Source organism: Otolemur garnettii, unplaced genomic scaffold (assembly GCF_000181295.1).
Source record: "Otolemur garnettii isolate 467f Iridium unplaced genomic scaffold, OtoGar3 scaffold00015, whole genome shotgun sequence".
Lineage (NCBI taxonomy): Eukaryota > Metazoa > Chordata > Mammalia > Primates > Galagidae > Otolemur > Otolemur garnettii.
In genome coordinates this window covers 10,405,539-10,421,159 of record NW_003852410.1, presented here as the reverse complement: position 1 = coordinate 10,421,159, position 15,621 = coordinate 10,405,539, and the positions used below count along the sequence as shown (strand labels likewise).

Genomic DNA, 15,621 nt, shown 5'->3' with positions numbered 1-15,621 from the left:
AGCAAAGATTTATTTTCCTTTTCCACATCCTTTATTTATTCTTCTAAGATAACCAATGTGAACATCAAAAACAATCCATTATGTAACTTTCTTCATGCCAATTTAACAAAGAAGTCATATTTAGATTTTTACCTTTTCGTCTTCTGTAATGAGACAATGCCATAGCAATATTTAGCTACTATTTTCCTTAACAGTATGACATTAAGAACTTTCTGAGTCAATCCATTTAGTTTTCATGTATTCTGTCTAATCATTGATGGAATGACATTCTATAAATGTGCTGGATATTATTCAATGATTTGCGCTGATACATTATTAGGTTATTGCCAAGTATTTTTTTTGTATTTTTAACATAATCCAAACGTATTATAATAGACCGTGATGTTCTGCTTACCACTGTAGTCTCATTGAAATCTGTTCCAGCAAGTATACACCACAGCACTGTCTTCTTTTTAATGACATAAAAATTCCCTACATTTTCCATAGCTATAGTGTGTCCCAAATGTCATAGGGGAAAATATAGGGAAAATGGAAAATTGTAACTAAATGTAAAATGTACCTTTATCTACAAAATATTCATCAAAAGAATTTACACAATATTTACAAAATATTCTCTAAATGTTGGCCACTGCTTTGTAAAATTTTGTAATGAAATATTTCATAAAAATGGTACATTTATCTACAATTTCCCATTTTCTCTGTTTGGTAACTTTAGGGGTGACCTTTGGGATACTCTACAGAATTTTAGAGCTGCTTTTTCTTTCTGGAAAGAATGCCTTCCTTGTTCTACTATGAATGGCTGTCTCTTTTTCATTCACCAAATCTGCACTTTATTCTTTTACTTCACAGGGCATCTTAGTTGGGGTAACAAGTTAAACTGTTACAATAAATACCTCCAAATGAATGCCTCAAACAAGATACATCTTATTAACTTATATCTAATAAAATAATCTAGAGCCGTTGTTCTGTTCCATGTAGTCACATAAATACCCAGGTTACTAAAGGCTTTCATGTGTTCAAGAAGTGGATTTTGAGCTCTCCCATATCATTTGCAAACTAGGAGAAGCTGGGGGTGGGTGGATGGAGAACATCAAAATTTGTGGAAATTTCTTTCCTCACATAGTAAACAGGTGAAAGTTTCACTCATCATTTCTGCTTGCTATCTATAGCTGCAAAGGAGTCTGGAAATATGCCCTCCAGTTGGACAAGTATATTTGATCTGTAAGTTTACTACTATGAAAGAAGGGGGAATAAATTTTGGTAGGTAATTAGTGGTGTCTGCCTCAGAACACTTATCACAATTTATAAACTACAGATTTGTTTATTAACTAGTCTTCTGGTCCTCTGATGAGATAGTAAGCACAATAATAGTCAGATGACATACCTGTTTTATTTACAAATGCATCTTTTTCTCCTTATACCATTCCTGTCATTTGGTAGGTGCTCAATTCATTGATTGACTAAATGAATGAAAAGATTTTATAAGTGAAGAAGCTGAGGTGCAGAGAAGTTAAACAATTGAGCCATTCCTGAAGGCTGGCTGATCATTATCCAGGAAGATTGAAAGATTTAGAGCTCAGAGGGGTGGCTCTTCCAACTCTTAAATAGCCATGATTCTTCAAAATAGGAAATCATATCATTCCAAATAAGATCATGAACTGGTTTTGATTAGGAAACAGGAAAGCAGAAATAGGAAACAGACTTTCTGTCTCATTGTCTCTGTGAGATGGAAATCTTTGCCTCATATCCTGACATTCTAAATTCTCATAAATTCCAACCACACATTACAATGACAACTATTAATCTGAGATCCTAGAAAACTATCACCAACTTTCTATGTGCCTTTTTATAACCATACCTTTCCTGGACAGGAAAAGTAAATATGTGCTGGATTAAAAGATTTCCTGATGAGCTACCAACTATCTGGAAGAATAATAGTAAACAATAGTGAGTAATGTTAACAAATGCCTTTATCACGTGCTTTGCTTAGTTATATGAATAAAGAAGACAAAAGAAACACTCAATTCTGAGAGTGAAAAATCCATGCAGCTAAACTGATCGTCCATTGAATTCTCTGGTCAGCCAACATAAGTATCACCCTTAATAATAAAAATATGCTTAATATTCTTATTTAAAATACTTCCTCTGCAAAGTAACTAATTTTACACCTTCTTTTATTTGTTTTCCAAGATATTGATGACTTTGAAACCAAAACACGAAGCACAGTGTCTGTTCGAGAAGGTCAAGGTGTGGTGCTTCTCTGTGGCCCACCACCACATTTCGGAGGTAGGTGGGGAGTAATTTGTATCACACCACGTCATGGAGGCACGTCAGGTTCAGGAACCAGCCATAACTATTCATCAAATTGAAGGAAGTATGAAAGCTCTTAAAGTTCATTTGCTACACCCAAACAGCTTCACATGAAAATATTTTCTTTTAAAAATATTTAAGCAGCCACTAAAAATCAGACACATGAAACATGGCACCATACATATGGAAGAATAGGGCTTTGTAGTGACATTGAGCCCCTCTGTAATCTGGACTGTGATCCACAGACTGTGTAGTAAGGGTCAGTTTATGTAACTGTCTTTGAAACTTAGTTTCCTTATCTGTAAAATGTCAGAGGCAAACTGATGTTGACGATTTCTCGTACATGTTAAATGAGCTAAGGAATGTAAATGGATTGGTGTGATGACTAGAACATAACTCCAAAAAGAACATTAAAATCGTTATTGCATTTTTCATTGAGAGCTCCATGGAAAAGAAAATTCCAAACACTGCTATTCTTGGCAACCTCACATTAACTATTAAATGAAAGAGTTACCCTGCTAATTAGAAACAAATTTTCAATGGAGCCAAATTAGAGTATCTCCTAGCAATGGTAAACATCAAATAGTAAATGTGTACTTTTACTTTAGAAGAATCTGGATTGGCCAGTGAATTAGAGTCTTGCCAGGGACCCAAACCACCTACTGATTCTCCTCCCTTTGGATTTTTCAAATTTCACATAATTTAGTAAATTTAGTCATAGTTCTTAACTAACAGGGAACCCATCCATGGAGTCATTTCATTTGACACAATTCAATATCACACTAACTATATTCAATCATAGCCAGGACTTATACAGATCTAAGTAGTTCACAATGCATTGCATTCTTAAACACTAATACTGACCTATGCAGAACAGACTAGTATAATTACTGTTTTACAGGTTCAGTACACAGAAGAGAGAGATAGAGGGAGGGTTAAGTAACCGTCCCAAGGTCACACAGGTTGCAGTCAATGGAGCCAAGATGGAAATCTAGGAAGCCTGGCTCAGATGCTCAGCTCTCAACCACCACTGCCTTTGCCATAGTTGGCTTCCACTCTGGAGTGGGAGGATTTTAAAATTAGATAGGACGTATGATTAAAAATAAAATGCAAACAACTTTTTTCTAATACTAAATCAAACCTTATTTATGAGCCTTGAAATACTTGCAAAGGTTTTCCTATCATTGTTTTTATTTTTATACAACCTCATGAAATGCCATTGCACAAAGACAACTCATTTGAAGTTGACAATATCTTATCCAGTATTATTCCAGAGCGCTGTGGCATTAGGCTCGACTGAAATGATAGGGAGAGTTACGGTGCTTTCAAAACTATCTTGAGATAAAATAAGATTTTTGCAAAACACACAAAAATTGCTCAGGCTCTTGGATGGTGCTTATTTTTTAACCACATGGGAAGTTATCTTCCAGGACCATAATCTAAAATGATAAGATATACAAAATTATATCTGTTTTTGCAGTAAGTCTTTGTCATTTTATGCGCTGATATCATTCAAAGATTCTTGACACTACTGAAGATTATTTTCGACTTTGTTTACTCTAATCAGAAATAATAGAACTGTAAAATATTTGTAAATGAAGCAGTTACATAAGCAAAAAGTAAAAAATGCAGCCAGGCAGGAGAAGCTTTCTCTTGTTACCTCATCACCTTCCAATGTTAAAGGGATGTTGATCTTTTAAATCATGTAAGCCACTCATTACAATAGTACTCCTGGGATTAATGCCTTAAAATTGAATCAAAAATATACAAAACTGCCTTAAATTAAGACCTTTATAACTGCATAATCTTGTTGCATACTCCTTTGATACAAAATTTCCTTATATCATAGGTAGCATTTTAGTGTAAATCCAAGGATATTTGTTGAGTGGCTTCAAATCTGTGCAGTCAGGAGACCAAGGTTCCTATTTCCGTGCTAGCTGACTGTTGAGGGCCACTGTTTACATCTAGAGGCTGCCTGCGTTCCTTAGCACATGGCCTCCTGCATTGCCAAAGCCAGCAACTGAGAATCTCCCTCTCATCAAGTCCCTCTGAAGCTTCAAATCTCTTGATCCAGGAACAACCTCTTCTTCTGTAAGCGTGCACCTGATTAGATCCTACCAAAGAGGAAGTTACTTTCTTCAAGGCAACTGTGCTATGTAATCTAATCCAACCAAGGGTGAATTTTATATATATATAAAATAACCATGTTATTCACAAGTCCCACACTTAAACAGAAGGAATTATGCAAGAGTCACTGGGGTGAGTTTAGAATGTGTATGACTATGATATGCTTTCCAACTATTGTTCTATGTCCAATCTCTCCAAAGGTTCTGTTTTCTCCCACATGTAGATGCAACATACAGATGCCCCTTGGAATACATTAATGGTGCAGATGGGCTAACAGGGCAGAGGGGAGAAAATGTTGGCATGGCCAAATTATTTTTTAAATCTCATGTGTAAATGCTGATTTAGCTTCTCATAAAGAAAAGTACTACAGCCTTCATAGTGATAAAAGGCCCCAAAGGCTGAAATTTTTACACCAAATTTGGACAATTTAGTCCCTGGGTCTTTTTCTACATAACCAACCAGCAGCAGTGAGTTTCACAAGTATTTCTGCAGCAAAGGAGAACTCATATCAAACTTGGTATTATCAGAACGTCCTGAGTGCTTTATGCTTTCTTTCTAGAAAGAAATATATACAAACTATTTTTTAACAAGGCCAACACATTTCAGTGTGTTTCATAAAGAAACTTTATAGGAGTGTAAGAAAAACTACCAACATGGCTGAGTCCTGTAAGTTTACCCAGCAAAGAATGGCTCCAGGTCTTAGAAACAAGCCAGAAAGCATCTAGATGGACTTCCCATAGAAGCGATTGGTTACAACCCAATGAAATTCAGTAATCTATACAAATCAAATGAACAGGTGCTGTCATACAGTTTCCTTTTCTTCTAAATAAGCAAAAGGAGACCTGACTGCCGTAGAGCCCTTCTTTTTTTTTTTTGAGACAGAGCCTCAAGCTGTCCCCCTGGGTAGAGTGCTATGGCATTACAGCTCACAGCAACCTCCAACTCCTGGGCTCAAGCAAGTCTCCTGCCTCTGCCTCCCAAGTAGCTGGGACCACAGGCGCCGGCCACAACGCCCGGCTATTTTTTGGTTGCAGCCGTCATTGTTGTTTGGCAGGTCCGGGCTGGGGATTCGAACCCGCCACCTTAGGTGTATGTGGCTGGCGCCTTAGCCGGTTGAGCTATAGGCGCCGAGCCCGTAGAGCCCTTCTTAAGGATGTATTCTACCAAATCTTTAAGGTAACTGTGCAGGCACATGTGCCAGCCCTCCAGAAAGGGTGACTTTATGAGCAAAGGTTATTCTAGCAGAGAAGGCATCATAGTGAAAAAGAAAAGGAACCCAGGCAATCACGCTAAGCACCCAATCCTGGACACTGTACCACTGCAAAAAGTGATATTCAGGAGCCATTGTCTGCACTCTGAGGGGAGGAGAACAATTTTTCCTTAATCCATTTCTTAACCAGAGCTGAGTTCCATGATTGCAACTGAGTCCCTGTCCTAAGGCTCAGACTCAGCCCTTCTTCCCATATTCCCCCTCAAAGTGAAGTTTTGTGGGGAGAGAGCTCACGTTACCAAGCACGTGACATTAAAACTTTAGTGAGATTCCACATTGATCGTCTCCTTCCTTTTTCCTAAACTCTGTGCATCCACAGGCTATGACTTCACCATCTTCCCTAACAATCCCTTCCATGATCTCCTATCATTCTTCTTCTCAGTTTGGATCCCTATTTCAGAAAAACACGATTCTCCTTTAGCTTCTTACTGTTTGGCAAAAACAAAATTTGTTTGTCATCCAAACAAAAATTGTTTTTATCCCACTCTGTCCCTAGAGGGTTCTAAGGTCAAGTCCCTACACACAGGTTCATGTGACAAAGAGAAAATACAATATTCATTTTACTCATTTATTGGTGGGGGAAGGGTCAGGGTGTCGCTGGCCTTCAGCTGAATGTTGAACTCCTGTGCAGAGAGATCTTCCTACTATGACTTCCCACTCACTTCAAGGTTGAGCTTTTGTTAAGAGTCTCAGTTGCTTGTAACAAAGAATATGCACAAAGCATTTGTAACAGGACTGAAGGCAGAATTCCCCTTACATTTTAGAATAAATGTGAAACCGTTGAAGCCAAAGCTTCAAGATGAATATGAAAATAAGCAGTCAATAGATCTTCATGAATTCAGTGAGATAGCCCAGCCTCATATCAAGTATTCTTTAAAAAAACCCAGTAGAATGAAGAAATTATACGTATTGTCTAAAATAATTAAAATCACCTTCAGAGTGAAATAACAATTTCACCACATTTCAGTTAAATTACAATCTTTTCTTCATTGTCTGGATATAAAAGTCTCAATCTTCGGCTCATAAAAACGATAGGTTTAAAATTCGCTTTCCAGGAAATGTTCCATTCTGCCTTCAGCTCCAACTTTGGGGCGGGTAGAACAATTGAATTTATGCCAGTAGTTTGGATCATTCACGTATGTAGCAGGAAGATAGCACCATTGTCAGAGCCCAGTGTTTGCATTTGCGTCAATAAAGATGTTGACAATTCAACTTAAATTGAAAATCATCCCAAGAAAAGGCTCAAAATCGTTTATAGAATGAAGAGGAAAATCATGTAGAGAAAAAGCGCTACATTTTTATATCCCCTTCTGCTTTGTTGGCGTGTTTGCTATGTCTAGGGTAAGAGAAAGTACTGCTGCCTTAGTGGGTACCTCTCATTGGCAATGAGTATGTTACTCTGGGCCTCTTTGCTTGAATAACAGGCAGACAGCCCCAGTAGTTGCCTGGTGGTAATGCATGCAATGACAATGTTAATAACCCTCATTATGTACACTGCAGTATATTCACTTAACAAATATTTATTATGCCCTTACTGAGTGGCACTCATTTTTCTGCATTTTAGAGATATAGCAGAGAAGGGAGACAGAGTCCTTGGATTTATAACTCTTATAAAAAACAAAAGTAAAACATGATAGGTTTCAGTAAAAGGCCAGGAGAAAAATAAAAGGGGGTAGAAAGTAGTAGAGGTTGCTATTATATATGCAAGAAGGATTCATTGTTATTTGAGCTGAGAACTAAAGAAGTGAGAGAGGGAGAGAGGGACACATAATAGGTAAAGGTATGAGGCAATAGCGTCATGTGCAAAGGGCCTGTGGTAGAAACATGCCTTCCTGTTGGAAACACAGCAACCTAGTCAGGGTAGGTGAAGAAAAACTTGTAAATGGGACAATAAATGAAGATGGAAGGTCTCACTTTCAGACATTTTGAGGCCTTAGGATTTGGCCATGGATGCATCGGATAGTATTGTGCAGAAGAGTGACAGACGCTCTCTGACTTCCAGTTTTAAAAATTTTGTCTAGAAAATAGATGACAGAAGGACAAGAATATAAACAGTTAGAAGGTGGACATGATAATACAAGTGGGTAAGTAGAAATCTTCACTATACATTTAGAAGGTGTAACTAATATACTTCCCTAAAAGATTGGATGTGGATTCCAAGAGAAAAGAAGGAGAAAAAGTTAAGTCCAAGAATTCTGGGCTGAGCAACTGTACTAAGCTCCCCTATAAGGTCTGGGAATTGGCAAGACAAAGGGAAGTGCAGCCGCTGTGTATTTGTATCCTGTGACTTGTGCAGGCTTCCTTAGGATTGGAGGTCTCCCAGAAATTCCCTCAGACCCTATGTTTTCATTCCTCCTCCAGGAAAAGCGTGGCAATGTGCACTCAGTCCCAGAATTCTTTGGAATTTGACAATACCAGGAGTTCGGGGGCTTTTACTCGGTGATCATTAGAAGCCCACATAGATCCCTAGCTCCATGACTCCAAACAAGAGGTGTGTGAATCGAGAGGGAGCAGATAAAATCCACGTAGTAAGGCAGAACTGATGGAACAAATGGGAACCCACGTAGGAGTCAACTGTAAAGGTAGCGGCAAGTGTTCTGGGTTGTACCGCAAACTTGCTCTGCACTAACATCAATCATTTCAACCTAGAAAAGGAATTATTTTTCTTGGATTAGGTCTTTGTCCTCAAAGGTAGCATTATGTATGGTTTACAACTTGGCTTGGCACCCACAGCACGGTGGTTATGGCTCCAGCCACATACACCTAGGCTCAGGCCAGCTAAAAACAAAAAATAATGGGGCGCTGTGGCGGGCACTGTGGCAGACGCCTGTAGTCCCAGATACTTGGAAGGGTGAGGCAGGAGAATCGCTTGAGCCCAAGAGTTTGAGGTTGCTGTGAATCCTGATGCCACAAGGGTGACATAGTGAGACTCTGTCTCAAAAAAAAAAAAAAAAAAAAGTATGTTTTACAACTCTAGAATCAGTCATGTTTAATCCTGGAGCTGAATACAAAGTTTGAAGTAAAGTACATGCTTTCTGGAATATTCCAATGGAGGGATTTATCCACTAAATTTGAACACTATCCTTCAAATTCCTTATTCTACTCATTTATTCTCCGCCTCAATAAATATGCTCTGCATTTTGAGATCTGCTCTCAGAGCCAATGGCAGTGCTTATTGTCAGTCCTTATCATTATTTTTCTCTTTCACGGGACCTACTTCCCCTCTAAGAAAAATTACATCCCATACAATGGGTATAATTGGATATATCGTTTGTGTTTGTATTTTAAATATTACAGTACAAGATATAAGGCTGTAAAAGATGTCAAAACATAATCATGCTCTGGGGAAAATACGATTTGTTGTATGCTCGAGAGAGCAGCAGATAGAGTCTTCAGTTGCTTACTGCAGAGCTGCCATTTCTAATAATAATAAAATTGTAGAGGACGCTGTCATCGTGAAACTGCAGAAAATGCTTCAGGACGCGGCCGATTATCATTCAGCTCTAATGTTACCGCCGAATCATCGCAGGGAAAATCATCACCCCCATTAATAACCGATAACTGTCATAGATGGAGGAGCAAATATTTAAAGATTCAATGGTTCCAACCCAAGTGGCTCATGAATTATACATTTAATTAAGAAAAGCCAAATGGGAAGGTTTTTAAACTTCCAATTTGGAAGGTATTTTTTTTTTCTTTCCCCATTAAAAAATATACAAATTAAGCCCAGCAGTGGCTGATGATGAAACAAAATAGATAAAAAGCCCCCACTGCAGGCTGGCTGGCTGGAGAAACAGGAAGCGGCTGCCCACGGGGAGAAGGGGGGAGGGCGTGGGAGAGACGCAGCGGGGGAAGGACGCGCAGCTCCACGGCTTCCCCAAAGCAGAGCCCTGGACCGCACCCCCACCCCTCCTGCTGCTGCTGGCTGTCTTTCCCTCTGCTTCTTTACTCTTCAAATGAAAAGCTTGGGCTGGTAGATCCCACCAACCCTCCCCATCCTGGACATGCTATGTTTATATGAAATGAGAAACATCTTCTCCAGACTCCAACACACCACCCAAAGCCAAGTCTATACCGGGGGCCAGCATTCAAAATCCAGATGTTTCTTTTCCTAGTACGAATATACAGAGGGACTGAGCGTTTGCCTTTATACATGCATATCAATGATTTTCAAAGTCTAGTTGCAGATGTCCAGCATCAGGACCCACCCTCCCCTGCCCCCAGCTTTTAAGCAATGCTAATTTCTGGCTCCTCTACAGAGGTGCTGAATCAGAAACTCCGTGTGTGGGAGGAGGGGTTGAGCCCAGTGGTTAGTATGTTGACAAGGGCTGCAGGTGATTCTGATGCACAGGGAAGTTTTAGAAACAGTGTTTTGCTTTAGGGAGGACCATTTTATCCAGAAGAATTACTTCTCCAAGAGTTCAAATCCATTCTATTCCCTCCCAATAATAATTATTATTATTTTTAGAGACAGAGTCTCACTCAGTGGGTTGCCCAGGCTGAGGTGCAGTAACATAATCCTAGTTCACTATAACCTCAAACTCCTGGGCTTAAGCAATCCTCCTACCTCAGCCTCCCACATAACTGGGACCACTGGCATGCACCACCACCATGCCTGGCTAATTTTTTTTTTAAGTTTTTATTTATTTATTTACTTTAGAGAAAGGGTCTCTCTATGTTGCCCAGCCTAGTCTCAACCCTCCGGCCCCAAGCGAACCTCCAGCTTCAGCCTCCTCACCCAGGGATGGGGGGATTACATGGAGCAATTTAAAAGGATGCAGATTAACCTATTATCCTATGAGGTTCTTAGGAAATGGGCCACAGATCAGGCAATGTTGACGGGGAAGGGGATAGGTGGTGAGAAGAGCTTGTCTTAGAAGGTGCGTAGGGTTGGATAGGCAGGGACCTTGGAAGGAATGCTGGAATGAGACACAAGAGTCAAGAGTTTCCTCAAGGAGAGGAAACTGACATCAGAAAAGAGGGCCAGTTGTAGGTACAGAGACAATTAGAAAGGAAGTGTTAAGGAAAGAGCAAAGGCATGGCGCCTGAAGGATCTAGGTTCAAGTCCCACCCCTCCCTCCACATGGTAACAACATGATTTGGGGAAACTACCTTTATCCTGTGGCTCCTGCCCCTTTCTATATGGTGAGCATGTTAGCAATACCCACTTAGCCTCATAAAGTGATTGCTGGGATGAGGGAGGTACTTTCAAAGATATTATTATTCTTTATGTAATCTTCCTGATTTCTGGACTAGATTCTTCCAGCAGCTTCTAAATATTCTGCCCCTGAAGAAGGACACACCACCAACAGGAGTAGATCAGGAAGTTTTAGCACCTAAGGTAAAAATGAATTCCCCAGGGAGAGAGGAAAATTACAGTCTCAGGCCCCAAAATTACAGGCTGAAGAATACAACAATTTCTTAGGCACTGGCGGCAACCTGTAATTTCTGTTAAGTGGAAGGGGTTACATTGGTTTTCAGAGAGATAAAGCTTATTTTTCTCCCCCAAATAGACGTTGAATAAGGTTCTGTAAGCAGAGACACGGCCCTGGGAATTTGCTCAAGGTTGTCTTTATTTCACAAAAGGTTCAAAAGACGAGGAGTCAATGACAACAGGGCAATCTGAACTACATTTTTTCCTCCTCTTTATATTGAAGAATAATTTACTATCTAGACGACTCTCTGGTTTCAAAAAAAAAAAAAGAAACCTTTGAGCATTCCTTTGGTGGAAACAGAGCAACTGGCTTAGAAGTAAGTCGGCAAAGGACATCAGTAAAGACACTTTGAAGCAAGAGACCACATGGAACGATGAAAGACTCCAGTTGGGACTCGCAAAAGAAAATGAAGATTCAATACCCGAGAACAGGGCAAGAATCTCAAAGCATATTTTCAAAAATAAAAAGCAAATCGCATTTATGCATACTTGATCTAAAAGCATAGACTCAGGGAGATCAAAGGAACGTTGCAAGTGGAGTAAACCATTCATAGCTTAGGTTTAACCTCCCATCCGTTGTCAAAATAAATCTTTTATGGTTTTGTTTTTGCAATATCCCAGGTATCCATACTCTGCTCCTTCATGCCTACTGATAGAGAGCTCACTGCCTAGTAAATGGTCCACTGCTATAATTCTGAAGTTCAGACTCTTATTCATTATACCGAGAGTCCAATAGCATTCTGTGACCTCCAACAGCCACGAGTCCTGCTTTTGCCTCTTTGATGAAAAGGACTGTATTTAACCCTTTGTGTACATGGCAGTCCTTCAAAGTATGAAGACACCACTAATATTTTTCCAAAATCTTTTCCCCAGAGTCAGAATAAAAAGTTTTTATCACTTTCTTTTGTGATTTAATCTCCCGGCCTCTGGTGCATTTTGTTATCTGTCTCTCGATACACCTGCCTGGGATTTTTAATTCCCCTTTCAGTAAGGGTGCCCTAACCATAATATTCTAGTTCAACTACAGGAGTCATTTGGAGAGTGTTGAAAACACAGATTCTGTCATAGATCACTCAGACATAACGAAACGAAATTGCTAGGAGAAGAGTTAGCCGTCTATTTTAAGAAGGTTCTGTAGGGATTCTAATGTGCATCATGTTTGGGAATCAATGCCTGAATGAAACATAATACTCCAATTGGAAGAGTTCAGAGTAAGAATGAAAAATGTTACTCGTCTTATTTTTAAAACTTGTAGCTCATTCTAGAGTTTAGCTTTTCTGAGACTATTCTCATCCTGTTGATTCTTTTCTCCATTTTACACAAATAATACATAGCAATTTAGAATTCTGATGTGACAGAAAGACATTATGTGTAGAAGAAAAGCCTTTTGTATTTCCTTCCATAAACCCTGAGAAACCACTGTGTACACCCCAGGTTTTAGAGGGAATACTTTGCATGGACACACCCCCCAAGGCTCTACATGCAAATACCTGATTTTTGATGGGATCATACTAAACATATTGATTTGTATACTTCTCACATAACAAAACAGCTTTTATCCCTCCATCAGACACTTTTTTTTTTTTTAGAGCCTCAAGCTATCCCCCAGGATAGAGCGCTATGGCATCACAACTCACAGCAACCTCCAACTCCTGGGCTCGAGCGAGTCTCCTGCCTCCACCTCCCAAGTAGCTGGGACCACAGGTGCCCGCCACAATGCCCGGCTATTTTTGGTTGCAGCCGTCATTGTTGTTTTGGCAGGCCCGGGATGGATTTGAACCCGCCACCTTAGGTGCATGTGGCTGGCGCCTTAGCCACTTGAGCCACAGGCGCCGAGCCAGACACCTTTTTGGTTTAATGGCACTTCTGTATTTCTACATTTATGCGAAGGTAACATTGTTGTTGCTGTTCTTCCTGGTCAGACCTTTACCACGTATCTTAATTCCTGGGAATAATATCAGAGTTCTGTCTGTATACATAAATTTCTTTTTATTGACATAATCTATAAATTGTTTTAAGAAATTATTTTGCTCCTCCCCATTATTAATTTTTTTTTTCTGGATAGAGTTCCTTTTTTTCTTTCATCTTTTTTTACTTCCTTCTTTTCTTCCTCCTGTCCTTCCTGCTACCTTTCCTCCCCCCATTTCCCTTTCTCCTGTCTTCCTTTTATCTGTCTTAAAATATCCATAGTTTATTGTTAATGCTTCATCTTTTTTTTCCAGTAGAAGGGATGGTAAAATGGCAACATTCTCTCATTTCCATTTGCCCAAGAGTTATTCTCTATGATTCACATGTAAGTCCAGAGGAGCTGTCAATTTGTGTGGCCCTGTCATTCTTTGGAGAATTTGAATTGGGTAAGGTTAGTGACAGCTGTTTAGCTGGGCTGCCCCCAGCTGAGTGAGCCTCCTAGAACATAGCAGAAATGATCAGCTTCTTCCATCTCTATCACGTATTACTTCTGCATCGGTTTTTAATGTAAGTATAGTTGACATGTAGGACCTGAGGTTTCTGCCTGCACAGGAGGCCCCTAAATCCATAACCTGCAGTTCTGTGATCTGTGGCTCCTGAGTGTATGAGGTCCATGCCCGAGATGATGCTCTTGACCTTGGGCATATATTTCCCTTCTCACCACCAGTCCCTGTACATTCCACTTAACTTTGGGAGTCCCTTTTCAGCCAGCTATATCCTTCCTCTTCTCTAGAAATAGTTTAAGTCTACTTTGTTTCCATAATACATTTAATTTCTTAGCTGTGAGGCAGAACCACACTCATCAAGCCTTAGTTTAAGGAAAGTTCTATTTAGGGAGGCACCTGTGGCTCAAAGGAGTAGGGCACCGGCCCCATAGAGTGGAGGTGGCGGGTTCAAACCTGGCCCTGGCCAAAAAATGCAAAAAAAAAAAAAAACCCAAAAAGGTAAAAAAGTTTTATTTGCTCAAAGATTTCTGGCTAAAATAAGAAATTGACAATACATTGCTGGTGGATGTATAAACTGGTACAACCACTTTGGAAAAGTCTTTTGTAGTTTCTTATTAAGTTAAATGTATATCTACATTTAGCTCACTTACCGGAACCTATCCAAGGAAAATGAAGATGTACACAATAAGAATATTTATTTCAGACATTTGTATTTCATACATTTAATACATAATGACTTCAATCTGGAAACAATCCAAACGCATATACACAGAAAAAGGTAGACAAATTATAGTATATTCACGAAACAGAATAGTATTCAGCCCTGTAATGGGAAAAAGTACTGAAGGTCATGACAGCATAGTTGAACTTGAAAATATGTAAAATAAATTATACCCCACATAGTGTATCCTGTTTGATTCTATTTTTAATAAATCCAAATAATAACTGAAAAGACTCTATGGTGATAGAAACCCAGTAGTGGTTGTGATAGCAGAGGACTGACCACAAAGGAACAGAGAGAATTTCTGAAGAAATGGAAATGTTTCATATTTTACTTGAGGATGGTGTTTGCCTAGAGGATATAATTGTTACAACTAATTACAGTGAATATAAGTGCTTTTTTTTTTTTTTTTTTTTTAGAAACAGAGTCTCACTTTGTAGCCCTCAGTAGAGTGCTGTGGCATCATAGCTCACAGCAACCTCCAGCTCTTGGGCTTAGGTGATTCTCTTGCCTCAGCCTCCCAAGTAGCTGGGACTACAGATGCCTGCCACAGTGCCTGGCTATTTTTTTGCAGTTTGGCAGGGGCCGGGTTTGAACCTGCCACTCTCGGTATATGACACCCGCCCCACTCACTGAGCCATGGGCACTGCCCAGATCTGTGCAATTTTAAGTATGGTCATTGTATCATGTACACATACACAAGGCCAGACAAATAAGTTCACAAACTCATCTCCTAGAAAAAATGCTTGTTATACTCCAAGATCTAAAATTGTCACAAAATAGCTGCTCACAACTTACATAATGATTAAATAAGTAAATCTCCCCAAAACTGGTGGTAAAGTCTTTGAACTTAAAATGTCACACTTCATTGCTGAGTATCAGTATAGTCCCCTTCAAGGTCCTCCCTGTGGGAGGCTACGCACCAAGGCCAGAGCCTAGTCCAACCTTCTAAGCAATTTTGGAACTATATTTCTGGAATGGCCATCAGAGATATTGAATGGGGATCAGACAACTAAGTTCACAAACTCATCTAGAAACAGTGCTCCATCCCTCATGGTTGAATATGTCTACAGTCATCTTCAGAGTATGCCCGTGACCATCCAGTGACTAGAGTGATATCAGCAATGGGGTATGTGGCACTTTTCCAGGATGAGCTTGCAAACTTAATTGTTGGCCTTGTATGTGTGCATGATATATACACCCTCATATACAGAGCAAGTGTTATCTCTAAGATGTGCACAGACAGACTGATGGTCAGTAGAAGTGACATGGCCCTCCTTCCTCCGCAGGCTCTCACTATTGGCTCTCTGAGAGTGGACTGTGTGGCTCTCTGAGAGTGGACTGT

The 15,621-nt window shown here is 39.7% G+C and overlaps 1 protein-coding gene across 2 annotated transcripts in view; it reads left to right on the top strand.

Annotated features, from left to right (window-relative positions):
• CNTN6 (contactin 6) overlaps positions 1-15,621 on the top strand; it is a 311,477-nt gene that overhangs the window by 175,363 nt on the left and 120,493 nt on the right. For both annotated transcript variants that reach the window (XM_023510687.1, XM_003785488.2), the window contains exon 5: positions 2,191-2,286. Coding sequence is in view for 1 of the 2 variants with exons in the window: in XM_003785488.2 (XP_003785536.1) it covers positions 2,191-2,286 (96 nt within the window). In the remaining variant the exon portion in view is untranslated. The remainder of the gene's footprint in view (positions 1-2,190; positions 2,287-15,621) is intronic.